General features: G+C 42.3%; 1 protein-coding gene across 1 annotated transcript in view; it reads left to right on the top strand.

The window, feature by feature from the left end:
* LOC139415298 (phospholipase B1, membrane-associated-like) overlaps positions 1 to 19,519 on the top strand; it is a 34,729-nt gene extending 15,210 nt beyond the window's left edge. Inside the window, exons 26-42 of the mRNA XM_071163325.1 lie at positions 243 to 338; positions 6,202 to 6,273; positions 6,488 to 6,565; positions 6,777 to 6,837; positions 7,089 to 7,147; positions 12,679 to 12,746; positions 12,896 to 12,939; positions 13,547 to 13,649; positions 13,869 to 13,920; positions 14,182 to 14,262; positions 14,395 to 14,460; positions 14,591 to 14,685; positions 14,804 to 14,885; positions 15,083 to 15,187; positions 15,294 to 15,389; positions 15,800 to 15,874; positions 19,227 to 19,519. Coding sequence (XP_071019426.1) covers positions 243 to 338; positions 6,202 to 6,273; positions 6,488 to 6,565; positions 6,777 to 6,837; positions 7,089 to 7,147; positions 12,679 to 12,746; positions 12,896 to 12,939; positions 13,547 to 13,649; positions 13,869 to 13,920; positions 14,182 to 14,262; positions 14,395 to 14,460; positions 14,591 to 14,685; positions 14,804 to 14,885; positions 15,083 to 15,187; positions 15,294 to 15,389; positions 15,800 to 15,874; positions 19,227 to 19,493 — 1,500 coding nt within the window. The 3' untranslated portion in view covers positions 19,494 to 19,519. The remainder of the gene's footprint in view (positions 1 to 242; positions 339 to 6,201; positions 6,274 to 6,487; positions 6,566 to 6,776; positions 6,838 to 7,088; positions 7,148 to 12,678; positions 12,747 to 12,895; positions 12,940 to 13,546; positions 13,650 to 13,868; positions 13,921 to 14,181; positions 14,263 to 14,394; positions 14,461 to 14,590; positions 14,686 to 14,803; positions 14,886 to 15,082; positions 15,188 to 15,293; positions 15,390 to 15,799; positions 15,875 to 19,226) is intronic.
* The last annotated feature ends 253 nt before the right edge of the window (positions 19,520 to 19,772 follow it).

A 19,772-nucleotide genomic window follows, 5' to 3' on the forward strand; every position in this document is an offset into this window, starting at 1 on the left:
ATGTCAAAAAAAATTAATTTGTTTTTGCTTTGTCATTATGTCGTATTGTGTGTAGATTTCTGAGATTATTTTTTTTTTTAATCATTATTAGAATAAGGCTGTAACGTAGCAAAATGTGGAAAAAGTCAAGGGGTCTATATATCCTCTTGGGCTTCTAAACTCACCTGCACACCTTTTTATTTTGTTGTCTTTCACACACACACAAGCACACATATTCACACTACACTCTCTGTCTGACACAGGATGGACGTCCAGACCGCACTTACTTCAGTCCTGACTGCTTCCATCTCAGTCAGAAGGCCCAGACTCAGATGGCTCGTGGTCTCTGGAACAACATGGTGAGACCCAATACACTCTTAGAAAAAATGGGGTTCTAAAAGGGTTCTGTGGCTGTCCCCAGATAGAACCCTTTTTGGTTCCAGCTTGAACTCTTTTGGGTTCCAGCTAGAACTCTTTTGTGTTCCATGTAAAACCCTCTGTGGAAAAGGTTTTTACATGAAATCCAAAAGGGTCCTACCTGGAACCAAAAGGGGTTCTTAAAAGAGTTCTTCTATGGGGACAGCACAACAACCATTTTTGCTTCTAGATAGAAAGAAATGTGCTATGAGTGTAACACATAATATGTATGGCAGCCTAGGCAAAACCCTTCACATCGTCAAATTCTGAACTAGTTTTGAAGTTCTGAAAACTACAGACTGTCCCAAATCCAGATATTTTCAAATCATTGAGATATCGTTATCAAAACCTGAGTTAGGAGGTTTTAAAGTTGACTTCAGCCAAAACGGAGAAAACGGCATTCAAAGACACTCAACTGGATTGTTTCAAAAGAGATTGTCACTACATTTATTATTTTTAAAACAGCAACTGCTGGTATTGTTTGCATTCAATAATCATTACCAGAATGAATTATTCTACTATACAATCATAGATACATATACAGTATAATATAATGATACAAAAGAACGTACATTTCACTGCGATTATGAACCGTCAACAACAAATCCCTAAAATGAAAAACATTAAAGAAAGATCTGTTTGATTTGACTATATACAACACTGGATGGCATGAAAGATGGCAAAAATAATGGTAATAATTAGCTATGCCATCTTGTCTTCAAACTTGTCTTCAATAGTACTGTTACTCCAACAACACTGGCTATAGTCTACCTTGAACAAATTCAAAGTAGATGCAGGTAGTGGCCTGATAGTTTATAACGTCTAGCTAATGCACTGTGTACTTAACTAGCTAGCTATCTTAACATACCTGCTTGCTCCACGTTGAAGATCCTCTCTCACCTGAGACCCTGAGCAGTCGACGGAAAGTGAGGAGAAAGAATGAGGTGAGGTGAATGCTTCCGAGCCTCACCCCAATGACCAGGAAAATGCCTGAGATGACTCTGGCCCAGTGGGAGTACGATTCATTAGAAGGTGAACTTTTGGCCGAGGTGAACTTTTGGCCGAGGTGACTTTTGGCCGAGGTGACTTTTGGCCGATCCGTTTGTGGTATCAGGCTGGGTGAAGAAGGAGTTGGGTTCTGTTCATTCGGTCAAAGTATCCAGAGGTGGACTTGTATTTATTTTGTGTGTGTCTACTGCTCAGGGGAAGAGGGTGCAGCGCGTTTCGAGACAGGAGGTAAAAGTGGTGTCCTGCTTTGCTCTCCGGAGCAGTGCACCGCTGAAAGGAGTGATAACTGGGGTGGTGTTGAGTGTTAGGGTGGATCAACTGAAGTTGAGGATCCCCGGTGACTGTGATGCCATTTGGTGCTACTCAGACCCGGTGGCGAGCGCAATACTTGGAGACCCTGTCTGTCCTTCTGAGTTTTGATGCAGAGTGTTTTCCAGATAGTCATGCTAGGGCAGATACAGTTGAAGTCGGAAGTTTACTTACACTTAAGTTGGAGTCATTAAAACTCGTTTTTCAACCACTCCACAAATTTCTTGTTTAAAAACTAACATTTTGGCAAGTCGATTAGTAATTTTTCCAACAATTGTTTACAAACTTCAATTGTTTACAGTTTACAGATTTCACTTATAATTGTAGTAATAGGACATCGACTTTGTGCATGACACAATACTATTTCACTTACAGTGCCTTGCGAAAGTATTCGGCCCCCTTGAACTTTGCGACCTTTTGCCACATTTCAGACTTCAAACATATAAAGATATAAAACTGTATTTTTTTGTGAAGAATCAAAAACAAGTGGGACACAATCATGAAGTGGAACGACATTTATTGGATATTTCAAACTTTTTTAACAAATCAAAAACTGAAAAATTGGGCGTGCAAAATTATTCAGCCCCTTTACTTTCAGTGCAGCAAACTCTCTCCAGAAGTTCAGTGAGGATCTCTGAATGATCCAATGTTGACCTAAATGACTAATGATGATAAATACAATCCACCTGTGTGTAATCAAGTCTCCGTATAAATGCACCTGCACTGTGATAGTCTCAGAGGTCCGTTAAAAGCGCAGAGAGCATCATGAAGAACAAGGAACACACCAGGCAGGTCCGAGATACTGTTGTGAAGAAGTTTAAAGCCGGATTTGGATACAAAAAGATTTCCCAAGCTTTAAACATCCCAAGGAGCACTGTGCAAGCGATAATATTGAAATGGAAGGAGTATCAGACCACTGCAAATCTACCAAGACCTGGCCGTCCCTCTAAACTTTCAGCTCATACAAGGAGAAGACTGATCAGAGATGCAGCCAAGAGGCCCATGATCACTCTGGATGAACTGCAGAGATCTACAGCTGAGGTGGGAGACTCTGTCCATAGGACAACAATCAGTCGTATATTGCACAAATCTGGCCTTTATGGAAGAGTGGCAAGAAGAAAGCCATTTCTTAAAGATATCCATAAAAAGTGTCGTTTAAAGTTTGCCACAAGCCACCTGGGAGACACACCAAACATTTGGTCAGATGAAACCAAAATTGAACTTTTTGGCAACAATGCAAAACGTTATGTTTGGCGTAAAAGCAACACAGCTCATCACACCATCCCCACTGTCAAACATGTGGTGGCAGCCTGCTTTTCTTCAGCAGGGACAGGGAAGATGGTAAAAATTGATGGAAAGATGGATGGAGCCAAATACAGGACCCTTCTGGAAGAAAACCTGATGGAGTCTGCAAAAGACCTGAGACTGGGACGGAGATTTGTCTTCCAACAAGACAATGATCCAAAACATAAAGCAAAATCTACAATGGAATGGTTCAAAAATAAACATATCCAGGTGTTAGAATGGCCAAGTCAAAGTCCAGACCTGAATCCAATCGAGAATCTGTGGAAAGACCTGAAAACTGCTGTTCACAAATGCTCTCCATCCAACCTCACTGAGCTCGAGCTGTTTTGCAAGGAGGAATGGGAAAAAATGTCAGTCTCTCGATGTGCAAAACTGATAGAGACATACCCCAAGCGACTTACAGCTGTAATCGCAGCAAAATGTGGCGCTACAAAGTATTAACTTAAGGGGGCTGAATAATTTTGCACGCCCAATTTTTCAGTTTTTGATTTGTTAAAAAAGTTTGAAATATCCAATAAATGTCGTTCCACTTCATGATTGTGTCCCACTTGTTGTTGATTCTTCACAAGAAAATACAGTTTTATATCTTTATGTTTGAAGCCTGAAATGTGGCAAAAGGTCGCAAAGTTCAAGGGGGCCGAATACTTTCGCAAGGCACTGTATAATTCACTGTATCACAATTCCAGTGGGACAAAAGTTTACATACACTAAGTTGACTGTGCCTTTTAAACAGCTTGGAAAATTCCAGAAAATGATGTCATGGCTTTAGAAGCTTCTGATAGGCTAATTGACATAATTTGAGTCAATTGGAGGTGTACCTGTGGATGTATTTCAAGGCCTACTTCAAACTCAGTGCCTCTTTGCTTGACATCATGGGAAAATCAAAAGAAATCAGCCATGACCTCAGAAATCAAATGGTACAACTCCACAAGTCTGGTTCATCCTTGGGAGCAATTTCCAAACGCCTGAAGGTACCACGTTCATCTGTACAAACAATAGTATGCAAATATAAACACCATGGGACCACGCAGCCGTCATACCGCTCAGGAAGGAGACGCGTTCTGTCTCGTAGAGATGAACGTACTTTGGTGCGAAAAGTGTAAATCAATCCCAGAACAACAGCAAAGAATCTTGTGAAGATGCTGGAGGAAACAGGTACAAAAGTATCTACATCCACAGTAAAACGAGTCCTATATCGACATAACCTGAAAGGTCGCTCAGCAAGGAAGAAGCCACTGCTCCAAACCGCCATAAAAAAGCCAGACTACGGTTTGCAACTGCACATGGGGACAAAGATTGTACTTCTTGGAGAAATGTCCTCTGGTCTGATGAAACAAAAATAGAACTGTTTGGCCATAATGACCATTGTTATGTTTGGAGGAAAAAGGGGGAGGCTTGCAAGCCGAAGACCACCATCCCAGCCGTGAAGCACGGGGGTGGCAGCATCATGTTGTGGGGGTGCCTTGCTGCAGGAGGGACTCACAAAATAGATGGCACTCAAAATAGATGGCACCATGAGGCAAGAAAATTATGTGGATATATTGAAACAACATCAGTCAGGAAGTTAAAGCTTGGTCACAAATGGGTCTTCCAAATGGACAATGACCCCAAGCATACTTCCAAAGTTGTGGCAAAATGGCTTAAGGACAACAAAGTCCTAAACTTCTGAACCACTGGGAATTTGATGAAAGAAATAAAATATTAAATAAAAAATTCTCTCATATTATTCTGACATTTCACATTCTTAAAATAAAGTGGTGATCCTAACTGACCTAAGACAGGGAATTTTTACTAGGATTAAATGTCAGGAATTGTGAAAAACCTGAGTTTTTAAATGTATTTGGCTAAGGTGTATGTAAACTTCCGACTTTAACTGTATGTTTATATATATATGGATAGATGGAGGTGCAATTTCCTTTTTCCCCAGTTCCCTTTTCCTTTTTAACAAACTGTGAAAGGCAGCAATACGCAACATGGTGTTTAGTCTGCAGGAAAGCCACACAAAGAATACTAATAACAATATGCCTCTCGCTTCCAACAAGTTTAGGATAGGATACAGTGGCGGATTTAGGTATAGGCGACATGGGCAGCAGCCCAGGGCGGCATCTTGCCAGTGGGCGGCATGGGGCGCCCACACATTTTTGGGGGGAATGGTGACATTTGCGCGATCGGTTTTCTATCGCTCATTTGCACGTCAATGATATCATGTCACCGTGTGGGACTGTGGGTCAATTAACCTTGTCGGAGTGGGCACCCTGATTCTAATTTGTGAGCTAGACAGGCTACTGCCTGGGAAGGTAGGGGGAGCAGGGGAATCTATCAAATAGCGCACCTCTAACTTTATACAGTACTAATGCAATTAGTAAAATCAGTCACACTATGAAATGCTACCAAATAAACCACAATTCATTCATAATAGTGTGAATATGTAGTTTCACAGACATATTGTTGCATTTTGCATATTGTTGCCCAGGGAGCCATACAAGCTAAAACCGCCACTGATATGATATTGATTGCTTTGCTACCTAAAATCTTAATAATTCTGAACGGCTGAAATTACTGCAATATATTTGAATCACTTTTCATTACATTTTGGCCAGCTAACCACTGATCAAGCAACATCGGAGGAAAGTCTGAACCTCTTTAATGAACGTTACTCATTAGCTACGGCGTATGGCTACTTTTAGACCAAATTAAAATCCGACCCACTTGTATTCATAACTACATTGTTGATTGTAAATGACAACTTTATACGACTACATTAATAACAATCTAGCTAATTATCCTGTGTCTAAACCAGCCTGATGTAATTTATCTGTAGGGTTTAAAGTATTCAAAACAACCAAAATCTCAATTTCCACAAAAACATATTTTTGTTGCATTTTGCATTTTGCTTTTTCCCTAACAATAAGTCATCTGTGACACCCGACAGGTTCTCGTAGGCCACCTCACATATATCCATCTATATATATATATAGAACCTGACATTTCATATATACATGTGACATGTCATAACATATACAGTATGTGGCTCTGACTGTCACTACCCAAAACACAACACTGTGTTGCACTGAGGGACATAAAGGAAGAGTCACAAAATTGAGACACAAAAAACACCTCCCAGTTATTTTCAATTCTCTGACATGTTGCTGAATCATTCTTGTTGCTTTTGCATTCCACTAGCTGGAGCCTCTGGGCAAGAAGACTGCCCAACAGGACTTTAATGATGCTATCTCTGTGAAATGCCCCTCTAAGGTACAATATTAGGACAATATGTTTACAATTGTCAGAACTATAGAACTACTGTGACGTCTTTACTTTATTTAATTGAATTTACTGATATATTTTGGTCACCCTTTTGGGAGTTTTACAGAAAAGAGTGCAATTATAACATGTCAATTCATGAGTATAAAGTGTTGATAGTACTATATGTTAATCTGATACAACTGTGTCTCTGACTTCCCCCAAGACCTCACCATTCGTGCGGACCTATGTCAACAGCAACTACACCTATGAGGAACCCACCCCAACACTTCCACCAATTACAGTAGGCCACCATTCCAGGTTTAAATCTCTGTGCCTTCCGGTAAATTTTTTTACATGTGTAGATAAGGTGGACAAAGTCAAAACTTTCAAGCGATAGAGGAGTAATGATAACTGTTATTACAGCAATGTGTTCATAGTTAATTTAGGTATTCAATATTTGACAATACTGTCTCACATTCATCTGTCAATATATTGTCTGTCTTCTCTCCCAGAACTGGGGAAGTGACTTCTCTTGTGGGAATTTTGCTCCATCCACCTCTGTGCCTACATCAGGTGAGAGTGAGAGAAGTGTAGTAAGAGGTGACAAGGTTTCATACGAGGAAGTGCATGACTAAGGGAAGGCCAATGATCTGGTTGCATGACATTTGTCCAACCCCCTCACCACACCAATCACACAACGTGTCTGAGATAGGTGTCGAAACCCAACAGTGTATGATTCATTTGTTGTAATATTATGGACAATGGAAAGTAAAGAGATGCTGGTGTATTTGTGTTTATGTATCAATCTGTTCCTCTGTCCCCAGTTCATAAGCTGCGACCAGGAGACATCAAGGTGGTGGCAGCACTGGGAGACTCAAACACTGTAAGAGAGTTGGTGTGATATGTTGGTGTGTGTTGGTGTGTGCACGCCTGTGTTCACGCCTGTGTTCTTGTATAATAGAACAATCTGAATGGGCTGATAGTAAATTTGCTGACATATCCAGGGATTTTCATGCCATTGTAATCTTTGGGCTGGCCTTAAAAGTCCAAACAGTGCAATTTTGGGGAAATTCATTTTAGGGATGAAAAACGCTTTAAGTGTTAACTTAAACAACTAAAACCAGATACAAAGTATGTAGAAAAGAGAATGGACATATAGATTTTTTTTATAATATCATCTTTGGGAACTAACAATCACCTAAATAAAAGCTAGACAGTCGGAGAGAATTAAAGATTCCAAAAACTATGAATTTAGCAGTATTCATTTTATTATTATGTTTGAGCAAAAGAAAAATGTGTAGAATTGCTGGAAATTGACATAAAAATGCTCAAATATCTCTACAGCGCCAAGATGGGGGCCTCTAAAATGTAGCCGCGCTGATGTCTGACCTAGCTCATTATTTTTTTCCCACCTTTATTTAACCAGGTAGGCCAGTTGAGGACAAGTTCTCATTTACAACTGTGACCTGGCCAAGATAAAGCAAAGCAGTGCAACAAAAAACAACAACACAGAGTTACAAGTTGGATAAACAAAAGTACAGTCAATAACACAATAGAACAATCTACATACAGTGTGTGCTAATGGAGAAAGGAGGTAGGCAATAAATAGGCCATAGTAGCAAATTAATTACAATTTAGCAAATTAACAGTGGAGTGATAGATGTGCAGATGATGATGGGCAAGTAGAAATACTGATGTGCAAAAGAGCACAAAAGTAAATAAAAACAATATGGGGATGAGGTAAGTCGTTGGATGGGCTATTTACAGATGGGCTGTGTACAGCTGCAGCGACCGGTAAGCTGCTCAGATAGCTCATGCTTAAAGTTAGCGAGGGAGATAAGTCTCCAACTTCAGCAATTTTTGCAATTCGTTCCAGTCATTGGCAGCAGAGAACTGGAAGGAAAGGCGGCCAAAAGAGGTGTTGGCTTTGGGGATGACCAGTGAGATATACCTGCTGGGGCACGTGCTTCGGGCACGTGCTATGGTGACCAGTGAGCTGAGATAATGCGGAGCTTTACCTAGCAAAGACTTATAGATGACCTGGAGCCAGTGGGTTTGGCGACGAATATGTAGCGAGGGCCAGCCGACGAGAGCAAACAGGTCGCAGTGGTGGGTGGTATATGGGGCTTTGGTGACAAAACGGATGGCACTGTGATTGACTGCATCCAGTTTGCTGAGTAGAGTGTTGGAGGCTATTTTGTAAATGACATCGCCGAAGTCGAGTATCGGTAGGATAGTCAGTTTTACGAGGGTATGTTTGGCAGCGTAAGTGAAGGAGGCTTTGTTGCGATAGGAAGCTGATTCTTAATTTTTGATTGGAGATGCCTAATATAAGTCTGGAAGGAGAGTTTACAGTCTAGCCAGACACCTAGGTATTTGTAGTTGTCCACATATTCTAGTCAGAACTGTCCAGAGTTGTGATGCTAGTTGGGCAGGCAGGTGCGGGCAGTGATCGGTTTAAAGAGCATGCATCTAGTTTTACTAGCATTTAAGCGCAGTTGGAGGCCACGGAGGGAGTGTTGTATGGCATTGAAGCTCGTTTGGAGGTTTGTTAACACAGTTTCCAAATACATGTATACAGAATGGTGTCGTCCGCGTAGCGGTGGGTCAAGGAATCACCCGCAGAAAGAGCGACATCTTTGATATATACAGAGAAAATAGTCGGCCCGAGAATTGAACCCTGTGGTACCCCCATAGACTGCCAGAGGTCTGGACAACAGGCCCTCCGATTTGACACACTGAACTCTTTCTGAGAAGAAGTTGGTGAACCAGGCGAGGCAGTCATTTGAGAAAAGAAACCAAGGCTGTTGAGTCTGCCGATAAGAATACTGTGATTGACAGAGTCAAAAGCCTTGGCCAGGTCGATGAAGACGGCTATATGATATCTTTTAGTTCCTCGAGTGTGGCTGAGGTGCACCCGTGACCAGCTCGGAAACCGGATTGTACAGCTGAGAAGGTACGGTGGGATTTGAAATGATAAGTAATCTGTTTGTTAACTTGGCTTTTGAAGACTTTAGAACGGCAGGGCAGGATGGATATAGGTCTGTAACAGTTTGGGTCTAGAGTGTCACCCCCTTTGAAGAGGGGGATGGCAGCGGCAGCTTTCCAATCTTTAGGAATCTTGGACTATACGAAGGAGAGGTTGAAAAGACTAGTAATAGGGGTTGCAACAATGGCAGTGGATCATTTTAGAAAGAGAGGGTCTAGATTGTCTAGCCCAGCTGATTTGTACGGGTCCAGGTTTTGCAGCTCTTTCAGAACATCAGCTATCTGGATTTGGGTGAAGTAGAAGCTGGGGAGGCTTGGGCAAGTAGCTGGGGGGGGGGGGGGGGGGGGGGGGTGCGGAGCTGTTGAGGTAGCCAGGAGGAAAGCATGGCCAGCCGAAGAGAAATGCTTATTGAAGTTCTCGATTATCGTAGATTTATCGGTGGTGACATAGTTTCCTAGCCTCAGTGCAGTGGGCAGCTGGGAGGAGGTGCTGTTATTCTCCATGAACTTTACAGTGTCCCAAAACTTTTTGGAGTTAGAGCTACAGGATGCAAATTTCTGTTTGAAAAAGCTAGCCTTTGCTTTCCTAACTGACTGTGTGTATTGGTTCCTGACTTCTCTGAAAAGTTGCATATCGCGGGGGCTATTCAATGCTAGTGCTGTACACCACTGGATGTTTTTGTGATGGTCGAGGGAAGTCAGGTCTGGAGTGAACCAAGGGCTATATCTGTTCTTAGTTCTACATTTTTTGAAAGGGGCATGCTTATTTAAGATGGTTAGGAAATTACTTTTAAAGAACAACCAGGCATCCTCTACTGACGGGATGAGGTCAATATCCTTCCAGGATACCCGGGCCAGGTTGATTAGAAAGGCCTGCTTGCAGAAGTGTTTTTGGGAGCGTTTGACAGTGATGAGGGGTGGTCATTTGACCGCTGACCCATACCGGATTCAGGCAATGCGGCAGTCATTGCTGAGATCCTGATTGAAAACAGCAGAGGTGTATTTTGATGGCAAGTTGGTCAGGATAATATCTATAAGGGTGTTCATGTTTACGGATTCAGTGTTGTACCTGATGGGTTTCTTGATAATTTGTGTGAGATTGAGGGCATCTAGTTTAGATTGTAGGAGGCATATCCCAGTTTAGGTCACCTAACAGAACAAACTCTGAAGATAGATCGGGGGCAATCAATTCACATATGGTGTCCAGGGCACAGTTGGGAGCTGAGGGGGGTCAAAAACAGGCGGCAACAGTGAGAGACTTACTTCTGGAGAGATTCATTTTTTAAATTAGAAACTCGAACTGTTTGGGCATAGATCTGGAAAGTATGACAGAACTTTGCATGCTATGTCTGCAGTAGATTGCAACTCCTCCTGGCAGTTCTATCTTGATGGAAAATGTTGTAGTTGGGGATGGAAATTTCAGTTTTTGGTGGCCTTCCTAAGCCAACAAACTTAGGGAACAGGCTTCTGATGCTAACACGCATGAAACCAAGGTGTTTACTGTTACAGAAGGCAACAAATGAGAGCGCCTGTGGACACACAGTGCCTGGGTTAACCTCTACATCACCCGAGGAACAGAGGAGTAGGATGAGGGTACGGCTAATCAGAACTGGTCGTCTAGTGCATTGGGAAAAGAGAATAAATGGAACAGATTTCTGGGCATGGTAGGTTAGATTCAGGGCATAATGTACAGACAGGGGTATGGTAGGGTGCGGGTACATTGGAGGTAAACCTAGGCATTGAGTGACGATAAGAGAGGTTGCATCTCTGGAGGCACTAGTTATGCTAGTTGAGGTCACCGCATGTGTGGGAGGTGGGACAAAATAGATATCTGAGGCATGTTGAGTGGGGCTAGGGGCTCTGCAGTAAAATAAAACAATGATAACTACCCTAAACAACAGTATACAAGGCATATTGACATTAGAGACATAAAGCGAGGCATAAAGCAATCACAGGTGTTGATTTGGAGAGCTAGCTAAGACAACAACAGGTAAGACAACAACAGCTAATCAGCTAAGACAACAACAGGTAAAATGGCGATGAATGGGCAGAGAGGGTCAGTTAACTACACACAGGGCCTGAGTTCGAGGCTGGGGCCGACAGATAAACAAAATAAACAAAATGGAGTATCGTGATTAATGAACAGTCCAGCAGACATCAGCTATGTAGCCAAGTGATCATAGGGTCCAGTGAACAGCAATAGATGAGACAGGAAAGCCGTTAGGTAGTCGTTACTACGCTAGCCAGGAGATGTGCGTGGCTCAAGGCTAACTGGTGCTAGCTTCGGGACAAGGGCGTCACCGACGTCTGGCAAAGGCCGGTTGAGGGCACATCGGACGGAATTACGTCGGCAGACCAGTCGTGATGTTTCGGCGGGACTCCTTGTCGACAAAGGGTCCAGGCCAATTGGCAAAATAGGTATTGTAGCTGGAGTAATTTAGTTTGCTAGCCGGGAGATACACCTGGCTCGAGGCTAACTGGTGCTAGCTTTGGGACAAGGGCGTTAGCCACTATAGTCACGCCGGTGCATCCGGTGCAAAGGTCCAGAGCTCACGGCAAGAATCTGGTGATGTAGTTGCTTCTAGTCGTGTTAGTGAAGGGTCCGGGAGGCATCAGCTGTGTACCCGAGTGATCATAGGGTCCACTGAGCAGGCCGGGAGATGGGCCCGGCTCAAAACTAGCTTTGAGGCTGGGCTACTCTATAGCAGCTAGCTTGCTGCGATGATCCAGTGTAATGGTCCAGAGCTTACGGCAGGAATCCGGTGATGTAGTGGACAAAAGCAGTCCATAATGCTCAGGGTTGATATCGTGCTGTGCAGATTGGCAGGTATTATCCAGGCTAAAAGCAGCTGGTGTCTGAGCTAAAGGTAAAAGCCGCTAACAATGACTAAATAGCTAGTAGCTAATTAGCTGGTTAGCTTCTGATGGCTAGCCCCTGATAGAGGTTCTAAAAATAGCAGATCCGTATCACACTGGGTGAGGCGGGTTGCTGGAAGGTATATTTAATTTGAAAATAGAAAAAAAGGTTTAAATATATTGAAATACATATATACAACAAAAAAATATGAAAAAACAGAACATTTACACGGGACAACAACAAACACGTCCGCACTGCTACGCCATCTTGGAATATCGCCATGCCCTCTGCCACGCCCCCTGCCATGCCCACCACCTTAGCCACTTTTTGATCCAGAAAAACCCTGATATGAACCATCTAATAATTTGTTATCAGGGAGTCGTTTGGCATTAGTGATGCCCCATTGATGTTCTAAGTGTTTGTGCAAGCCAAGTGTATTCATATGCATACTAATGTACCAGCAGTACATGCTTGTGTCTGACTGTTATATTATCCTTTGTGCTGAGAGGATACAGTATATTTGTTACATAATGGGTTGTTTATGTGCCTTTGTTGTAATCTGTTTGCAGGCAGCAGTTGGAGCCAAGGCAAAGAACGTGTTGCAACTCAACACGCAGTATAAAGGAGTGTCATGGAGGTACCTACTGTAATGAATCATGCAGAAAAATAGTCAAACTACACAGCATACATATTATGGACCACTTGCAGAGTACATTGACACTGCCATACTGTTTTTTTAACAATTGTCAACAGTGAAATTGACTAAATGTGTGCGCATTTCTGCAGTATCGGAGGAGATCAGACCTTGGACACAGTCACCACACTACCAAGTGAGTCACTATTTCCTCTTGTCACTGATCCTATTGGCTCATTTTAAAGGAAAACTCGTTTTTTGTGTTTAGTAGGATAAATTACAAATTCGGTTAACATCTGACTCCAGAGTGATCTGTTCTTGCAATTTGAAGTCTATGGCATTTCAGATTTAGGTATGACATTTTTTTACTCAGCAGTTTGGATGTAGTGAGCTACTTTTGAAAAGTTAAGTAAACTATAAGTTTCTTAACTTCTTCCGGGGTGAAGTAATTTGTAGCTTGGTACGCTATATTTTCAGAGTAGCTTCCTCACACTGATGATTTCACATACGACCCGTTTCTGTCACATCTTTGGAGAAAGACTTCAATGAATTCACAGTGCACAAGACATGACATCACCCGTCCCATGATCTTGTGGCTTTGCAGCATTCCACATATCCACAAGATGGCGGTCTCAGCATATGATATCATGACATTCCTTTGGAGTGCAGCCTCCTTGTATAGAGGAAACATTCTTCATCAAGCACCCTCTCTGTAGTTTAGCTAAAATGGACCATTTGATACTGAAATGTCTGTGTGCTTTACCAGAATAAGCCAATAAGTATTTCCCATCTCTCTTTCTCAGACATCCTGAAGAAATTCAACCCTTCCCTCCAGGGATTCTCCAAGGGTCAGGGCTTTCTGCAGAATAACGGCTTCAACATGGCGGTGCCTGGAGCCATGGCCTTGTGAGTAGAGAGCTAAGTTTAGACCTCTCTGTTCCCTCGTCCACTCACTGTCCTCTTTTTCCTGTCAATCTATTTCCCATCCTTTTCTTTTGTGTCATCCTTTCATTTCCAGCAGCTCTGGCTGCTAGCCTATCACCTCCCTCTGAGTTTCTCCTGTCTTTTCTTCTCATTTGAATAAAGGCATAATAAACACCACATTTTAACAAATGTCTCTTGTAGTGACATCGCAGCCCAAGTCCAAGCTCTCATCAAGGCCATGAAAGATGACAAGGTGAGACTCTGTTCTATGTCCCATTGGCACCTGTTCCATACATAGTGCTCTACTTTTGACCAGAGTTCTATGGGCCCTAGTCAAAGTAGTGCACCACATGGAGAATCGTTTTCAATTTGGGACGCAGCCTCTTCAATGTGTTGAATAGTTATACTGGACTCAGTTAGTAATGATAATTCCATATTGTTGTATTATATAAGTGTATGATAATCTATAGCTATTTTTCTCTCTTCTCATTGTATCCCTTCGTCTTCCACACAGAAGGTGAATTTTGAACAGGATTGGAAGCTAGTGACCTTATTAGTTGGTGCCAGGGATCTGTGTGATTATTGCATGGACCATGTATGTATTCTTATCCTAAAGTCAAACAAAAGACACAAAAAAGTATTACAATCTTAATAACTTTGTTGCACACTGGGGAACTGTGATAGTGTTAAAAATAGTGTTATTTACTGTGTGCGTTTCTTTGCACAGAACAACCTTACACCCAAGAACTACAGTGAGAATCTGATGTTGAGCCTGGACATGCTGTACAAAGAGGTAAGTGATGGACAGCTTGGTAATGGAGATCTATTATAGGTGAAAGCCTGTACTTACTCAACAAGGATCATTTGCAGAATCTAAAGATCTAAACCCCTCTTTTCTCTCTCCCTCCATCTCTCTCGCTAAGGTACCCAGGGTAATGGTCAATGTTATCGAGGTTCTGGAAATTAATCCGTTGAGGAGTGTCAGGAAGAACGAGCTGGTCTGCAACCTCATACAGAGGTTTGTTTGGGACCTCCCCATTCCCCCACAAAGACGGCAGCCACACCCATTGCATTGTATGTCGGTAGAATGTGTATATTCAGAATGCTTCCTCTCAAGTGTCTTTGTTTTTGCACAGGAATGCTTGCCCCTGCTTTTTGAACCCTGAAGAGAATTCTCCTGAGCTTGCGGAGGTTAGGCGGATCAACCAGGAGTACCAGGTAAGTGCAGAAAAAGGTCTGAACTACCAGTCTTAAAACATCTGGGATTTGGAGGGTCTTTGCCAATGTTCCAATGTGTCATGTAAAGTGTGTTACTCAGAGATACATAAGCTCCACAGATAAAGATACAGGATACAATTCTACAATACTTAACAGTGTCTCTTTGTTCTCTCTACCCTCTCTGTGCTTCTGTCCAGATCGAGACTGAGAGACTGGTCTCTGGGGTGCGCTATGATGGGCGAGAGGACTTCACTGTAGTTGTTCAACCCTACTTACGAAACGTATTTGTCCCTCTTATTGGGGTGAGTGTGGTTTAACTGCGCACACACACACATGTATGCATGTATGCGCAAGCCCGCACAAACACACACACACACACACGGACACTGCGTTCTCTTGTCTCCTCAGATTGGGAAGCCTGACCTGAGTTTCTTCTCAGTGGACTGTTTCCACATCAGTGAGCGAGCACACGCTGAGATGGCCATTGCTCTCTGGAACAACATGGTAAAGACAGCCACATAAAGAGTAGTGTGGTCCCAGATCTGTTTGTGCTGTCTTGCCAACTCCCCATGTTCATTTTCAAGACAGCACCCACAGATCTGGGACCAGGCTACATAGAGAGCACTCGTTTTTATTTGACCTTTATTTAACTAGGCAAGTCATTTAAGAACAAATTCTTATTTTCAATTACGGCCTAGGAACAGTGGGTTAACTGCCTTGTTCAGGGGCAGAACAACAGATTTTTACCTTGTCAGCTCGGAGATTCGATCTTGCAACTTTTAAGTTACTCGTCCAACGCTCTAACCACTAGGCTACCTGCCCCTCTGAAGCTTAACTCAAAACACATGAGCTCTATGGTCAGTGTATTTCCAGGCATACAGGTTTGTGGTCTGACAACGTTATTGTTTTTACAGTTGGAGCCGGTAGGCATGAAGCAGGGCTACAACAACTTCACATACGACCGCACCAAGATCAACTGCCCCTCTGAGGTATGCTGAATGCACATGACATGAACACAACATTTAATGGGGAAAAGTTTCCCTGCTGAAAAAACTGCATAGACCAGTATATGCTGGTGACTAGTACTGGTTTCGCTGGTGACCAGCCTTGGTGACAATGACTGCCCCCTCTCATAGAAGCCCAGAAGATCAAGGGCGACCACAGGCTGTTGTGTTCTTTGTTAGACATTCGTGGTGCCAATACTTGCTTATATTAGACCAGCTGTGCACTACATGACCAAAAGTATGTGGACACCTGCTTGTCCAACTTCTCATTCCAAAATCACGGGCATTAATATGGAGTTTGTCCCCCCTTTGCTGCCATAACAGTCTCCACTCTTCTGGGAAGACTTTCTACTAGATGTGGGAACATTGCTGTGGGAACTTGCTTCCATTCAGCCATAAGCGCATTAGTAAGGTTGGGCAATTAGGCTTGGCTCGCGGATGGTGTTCCAATTCATCCCAATTGTTCGATGTAGTTGAGGTCAGGTCTTTGTGCAGGCCAGTCAAGTTCTTCTACACCAATTCCGTAACTTTTTAGGTGACCCGACCAAATTCACATAGAAATGTGAGTTATAGATCTGACTTTGTCATTGAAAGCAAGTGTAAGAAGCGGTGGATATGTTCTATGTGCGCTATTTCTATGCCTCCCGTTCTTAAGTTTCATTTTTGCATCTTTTATTTTCGGTTTTGTACACCAGCTTCAAACAGCTGAAAAGAAAATATTTGTGGATATGGAAAATATATTTCACACCGGTTTAGATGGTACAATTCTCTACACAATGACTGCTTGTTTTGCCAAATAAACTGAAATACAATTAACAATAAGAATTTTAGCAACCAGGAAACCAGAAAATATCATTTAGATTCTACCAGCAACCTGCAGTACCGCGGTCGGCCCGGTCGGCCTTCAACTTGCGACCCTCAATGAGAGGGGGCAGCACTGACCTAGCCTGCAACGTTACTTCCTGGACTAGCTCAATCTGCATGTCTCTTATTAAGCTAAAAATCTACTTCTATGGGAAGATCTCAAGGGCATACTGCACGCATCCTGTCTCCTCGTCTCCTACTCAAAACACATTGGATGAGAAAGACAGAGGTCCCTTTCCCCTGACCTTCTCCTCCAATTTGTTTTTAGAACGATACGAGGAGAGAGGATGTAAAGAGTATGCAATTGAGATCTTCCCCTTGGCTTCAAATGCGCTATTGAGTCTTCACATAGGAATGAATGGTGTCACGTGATCAATGGCTTTATCCATTTACAGTATATATACAATCTATGAACCAGCTAGACCCTGCTGGTCAGACCAGCTTGACCAGCTAGACTAGGGATGGGCAACTTTTGTAGGTCACGGATAAATTCCCCCCCAAAAAATCTAAATATATATATATACAGTACCAGTCAAAAATTGACACACCTACTCATTCATGGTTTTTTCTTAATTTTTACTATTTTCTATAATGTAGAATAATAGGGAAGACATCAAATCTATGAAATAACACATATGAAATAATAATATTTTATATTTGAGATTCTTCAAAGTAGCCACCATTTGCCTTGATGACAGATTTGCACATGCTTGGCATTCTCTCAACGAGCTTCATGAGGTAGTCACCTGGAATGCATTTCAATTAACAGGTGTGCCTTCTAAAAAATTAATTTGAGGAATGTCTTTCCTTCTTAATGCGTTTGAGCCAATCAGTTGTGTCGTGACAAGTTAGGGGTGGTATACAGAAGATAGCGCTATTTAGGTAAAAGAGCAAGTCCATATTATGGCAAGAGCAGCTAAAATAAGCAAAGAGAAACAACAGTCCATCGTTACTTTAAAACATGAAGGTCAGTCAACCTGGAAAATTACAAGAATTTTGAAAGTTTCTTCAAGTGCAGTCGCAAAAACCCTCAAGCACTATGATGAAACTGGCTCTCAATGAGGACCATGGGTTACTTACTCCACCATAATTTGCAAATAAATTCATTAAAAATCCTATAATGTGATTTTCTGGATTTTTTTCCCTCATTTTGTCTGTCATAGTTGAAGTGTACCTATGATGAAAATTACAGGCCTCTCATCTTTTTAAGTGGGAGAACTTGCACAATTCGTGGCTGACTAAATACTTTTTTGCCCCACTGTACATATATATAATTATTTTTTTTACTCAGTCTCAACTTTATCATATATGCATAGTCACTTTAACTATACATTCATGTACATACTACCTCAATTGGCCCGACCAACCAGTGCTCCCGCACATTGGCTAACCGGGCTATCTGCATTATGTCCCGCCACCCACCACCCGCCAACCCCTCTTTTACGCTACTGATACTCTCTATTCATCAAATATGCATAGTCCCTTCAACCATATCTACATGTACATACTACCTCAATCAGCCTGACTAACTGGTATGTATGTATGTAGCCTCGCTACTTTTATAGCCTCGCTACTGTTATTTTTCACTGTCTTTTTACTGTTGTTTGCATTTCTTTACTTACCTATTGTTCACCTAATACCTAATACCTTTTTTGCACTATTGGTTAGAGCCTGTAAGTAAGCATTTCACTGTAATACCTGTTGTATTCAGTGCACGTGACAAATAAACTTTGATTTGATTTGAACTTACTGTTGAGTGTTAGAATAGTAAAATACTCAAAGTACAATTTCAAAATCTGGTTGTGCATCAGAAGTTTTCTCTTGTTATGTCAGTAACTGTCAGAGCAAAATGTGTAGAATTGCAGGAAATTAGCTGTTAAACTGCTATTTTGTCCCCTGCCACATGGCAAAATGAGTAGAATTGCATGAAATTAATTATAACATTTCAATATCTTCTCTCCACCCCATGGCAAAATGTGCAGAATTGAAGCAAACTTGCTTTAAAATTGCAACATTTCCCTACAGCCCATGGCAAACAAGAATGGCAGGAAATTAAATCTAAAACTTATCTCCGATGTCAAGAGTGGAGCCCCTTATGATGAGTTCAGATTTTTTTTGTAGCCCCCACCGCAATCAAAGTTGCCCATCCCTGAGCTAGACCATGCTGGTCAGAGCAGCTTGACCAGCATAGGCCAATATGGACCAGCATAGACAAGCAAGGACCAGCTTGAAATGCATGCTGGTCTATGCAGTTTTTTTTTTTTAGCAGGGTTGATCAGGTGTTGGCTGAATTGGCAATCAGTGAGTCAGTTGTCGGCTTACTTGACAGTACGTGTGGGTTGTCGAGTGTGTTGGTTGAGCAGTAGACCATTTTAGTCATATCACCTACTGAAAGCTATTTCTTACAATGTCTAAGAAGAAGATCTATGCTCAGGTTAGTTTCCCCTGAACTGAAATTTTCTCTCTCCTATAGGATCAACCCTTCATCTTCACTAAGGTCAATAGCCTCCCGAGTCCACCTGTTACCACCACCACCCCTGTCCCAGTCACTAACACCACCACCCCCAGCCCTGTGCCCCGGTGTGACTCCTCCATACCTGTGTGGGTGCCCGTGTTGCTGGGCGTCACTGGCTTACTGATCGGCTGGGGAATCACATGGCTACTCATGTCCTGCAGAGAACGGCGGAATAAGAGGAAAATGGGAGAGAAAGAGGTTGAGATGAAAGGAACTGGTTTCTAATGATATTCAGCAACAGATAACAAATAGTTTTTTCTAGTTTGAATGTGGAAATTCAGTGTCAAAAGCATGTAGGTGGCATAGACAATAATTTAGCTTTGTATCAACCGAAATGGTTCAATTGTCAGTAACTATGTCATTGGGTATTTCAAGAGAAATGTTGGCATTCAATTGCATCATGTGAGCCCCTATGAATTACCAGGATGAATAGGTCAGCGTAACCCAAGCCCATTGCAATAGAAGTTGGAGCCATTGTCCATGGAGATTAACAAAGGGAGAAAG

This window comes from Oncorhynchus clarkii, chromosome 8 (assembly GCF_045791955.1).
Source record: "Oncorhynchus clarkii lewisi isolate Uvic-CL-2024 chromosome 8, UVic_Ocla_1.0, whole genome shotgun sequence".
Classification (NCBI taxonomy): Eukaryota; Metazoa; Chordata; class Actinopteri; order Salmoniformes; family Salmonidae; genus Oncorhynchus; species Oncorhynchus clarkii.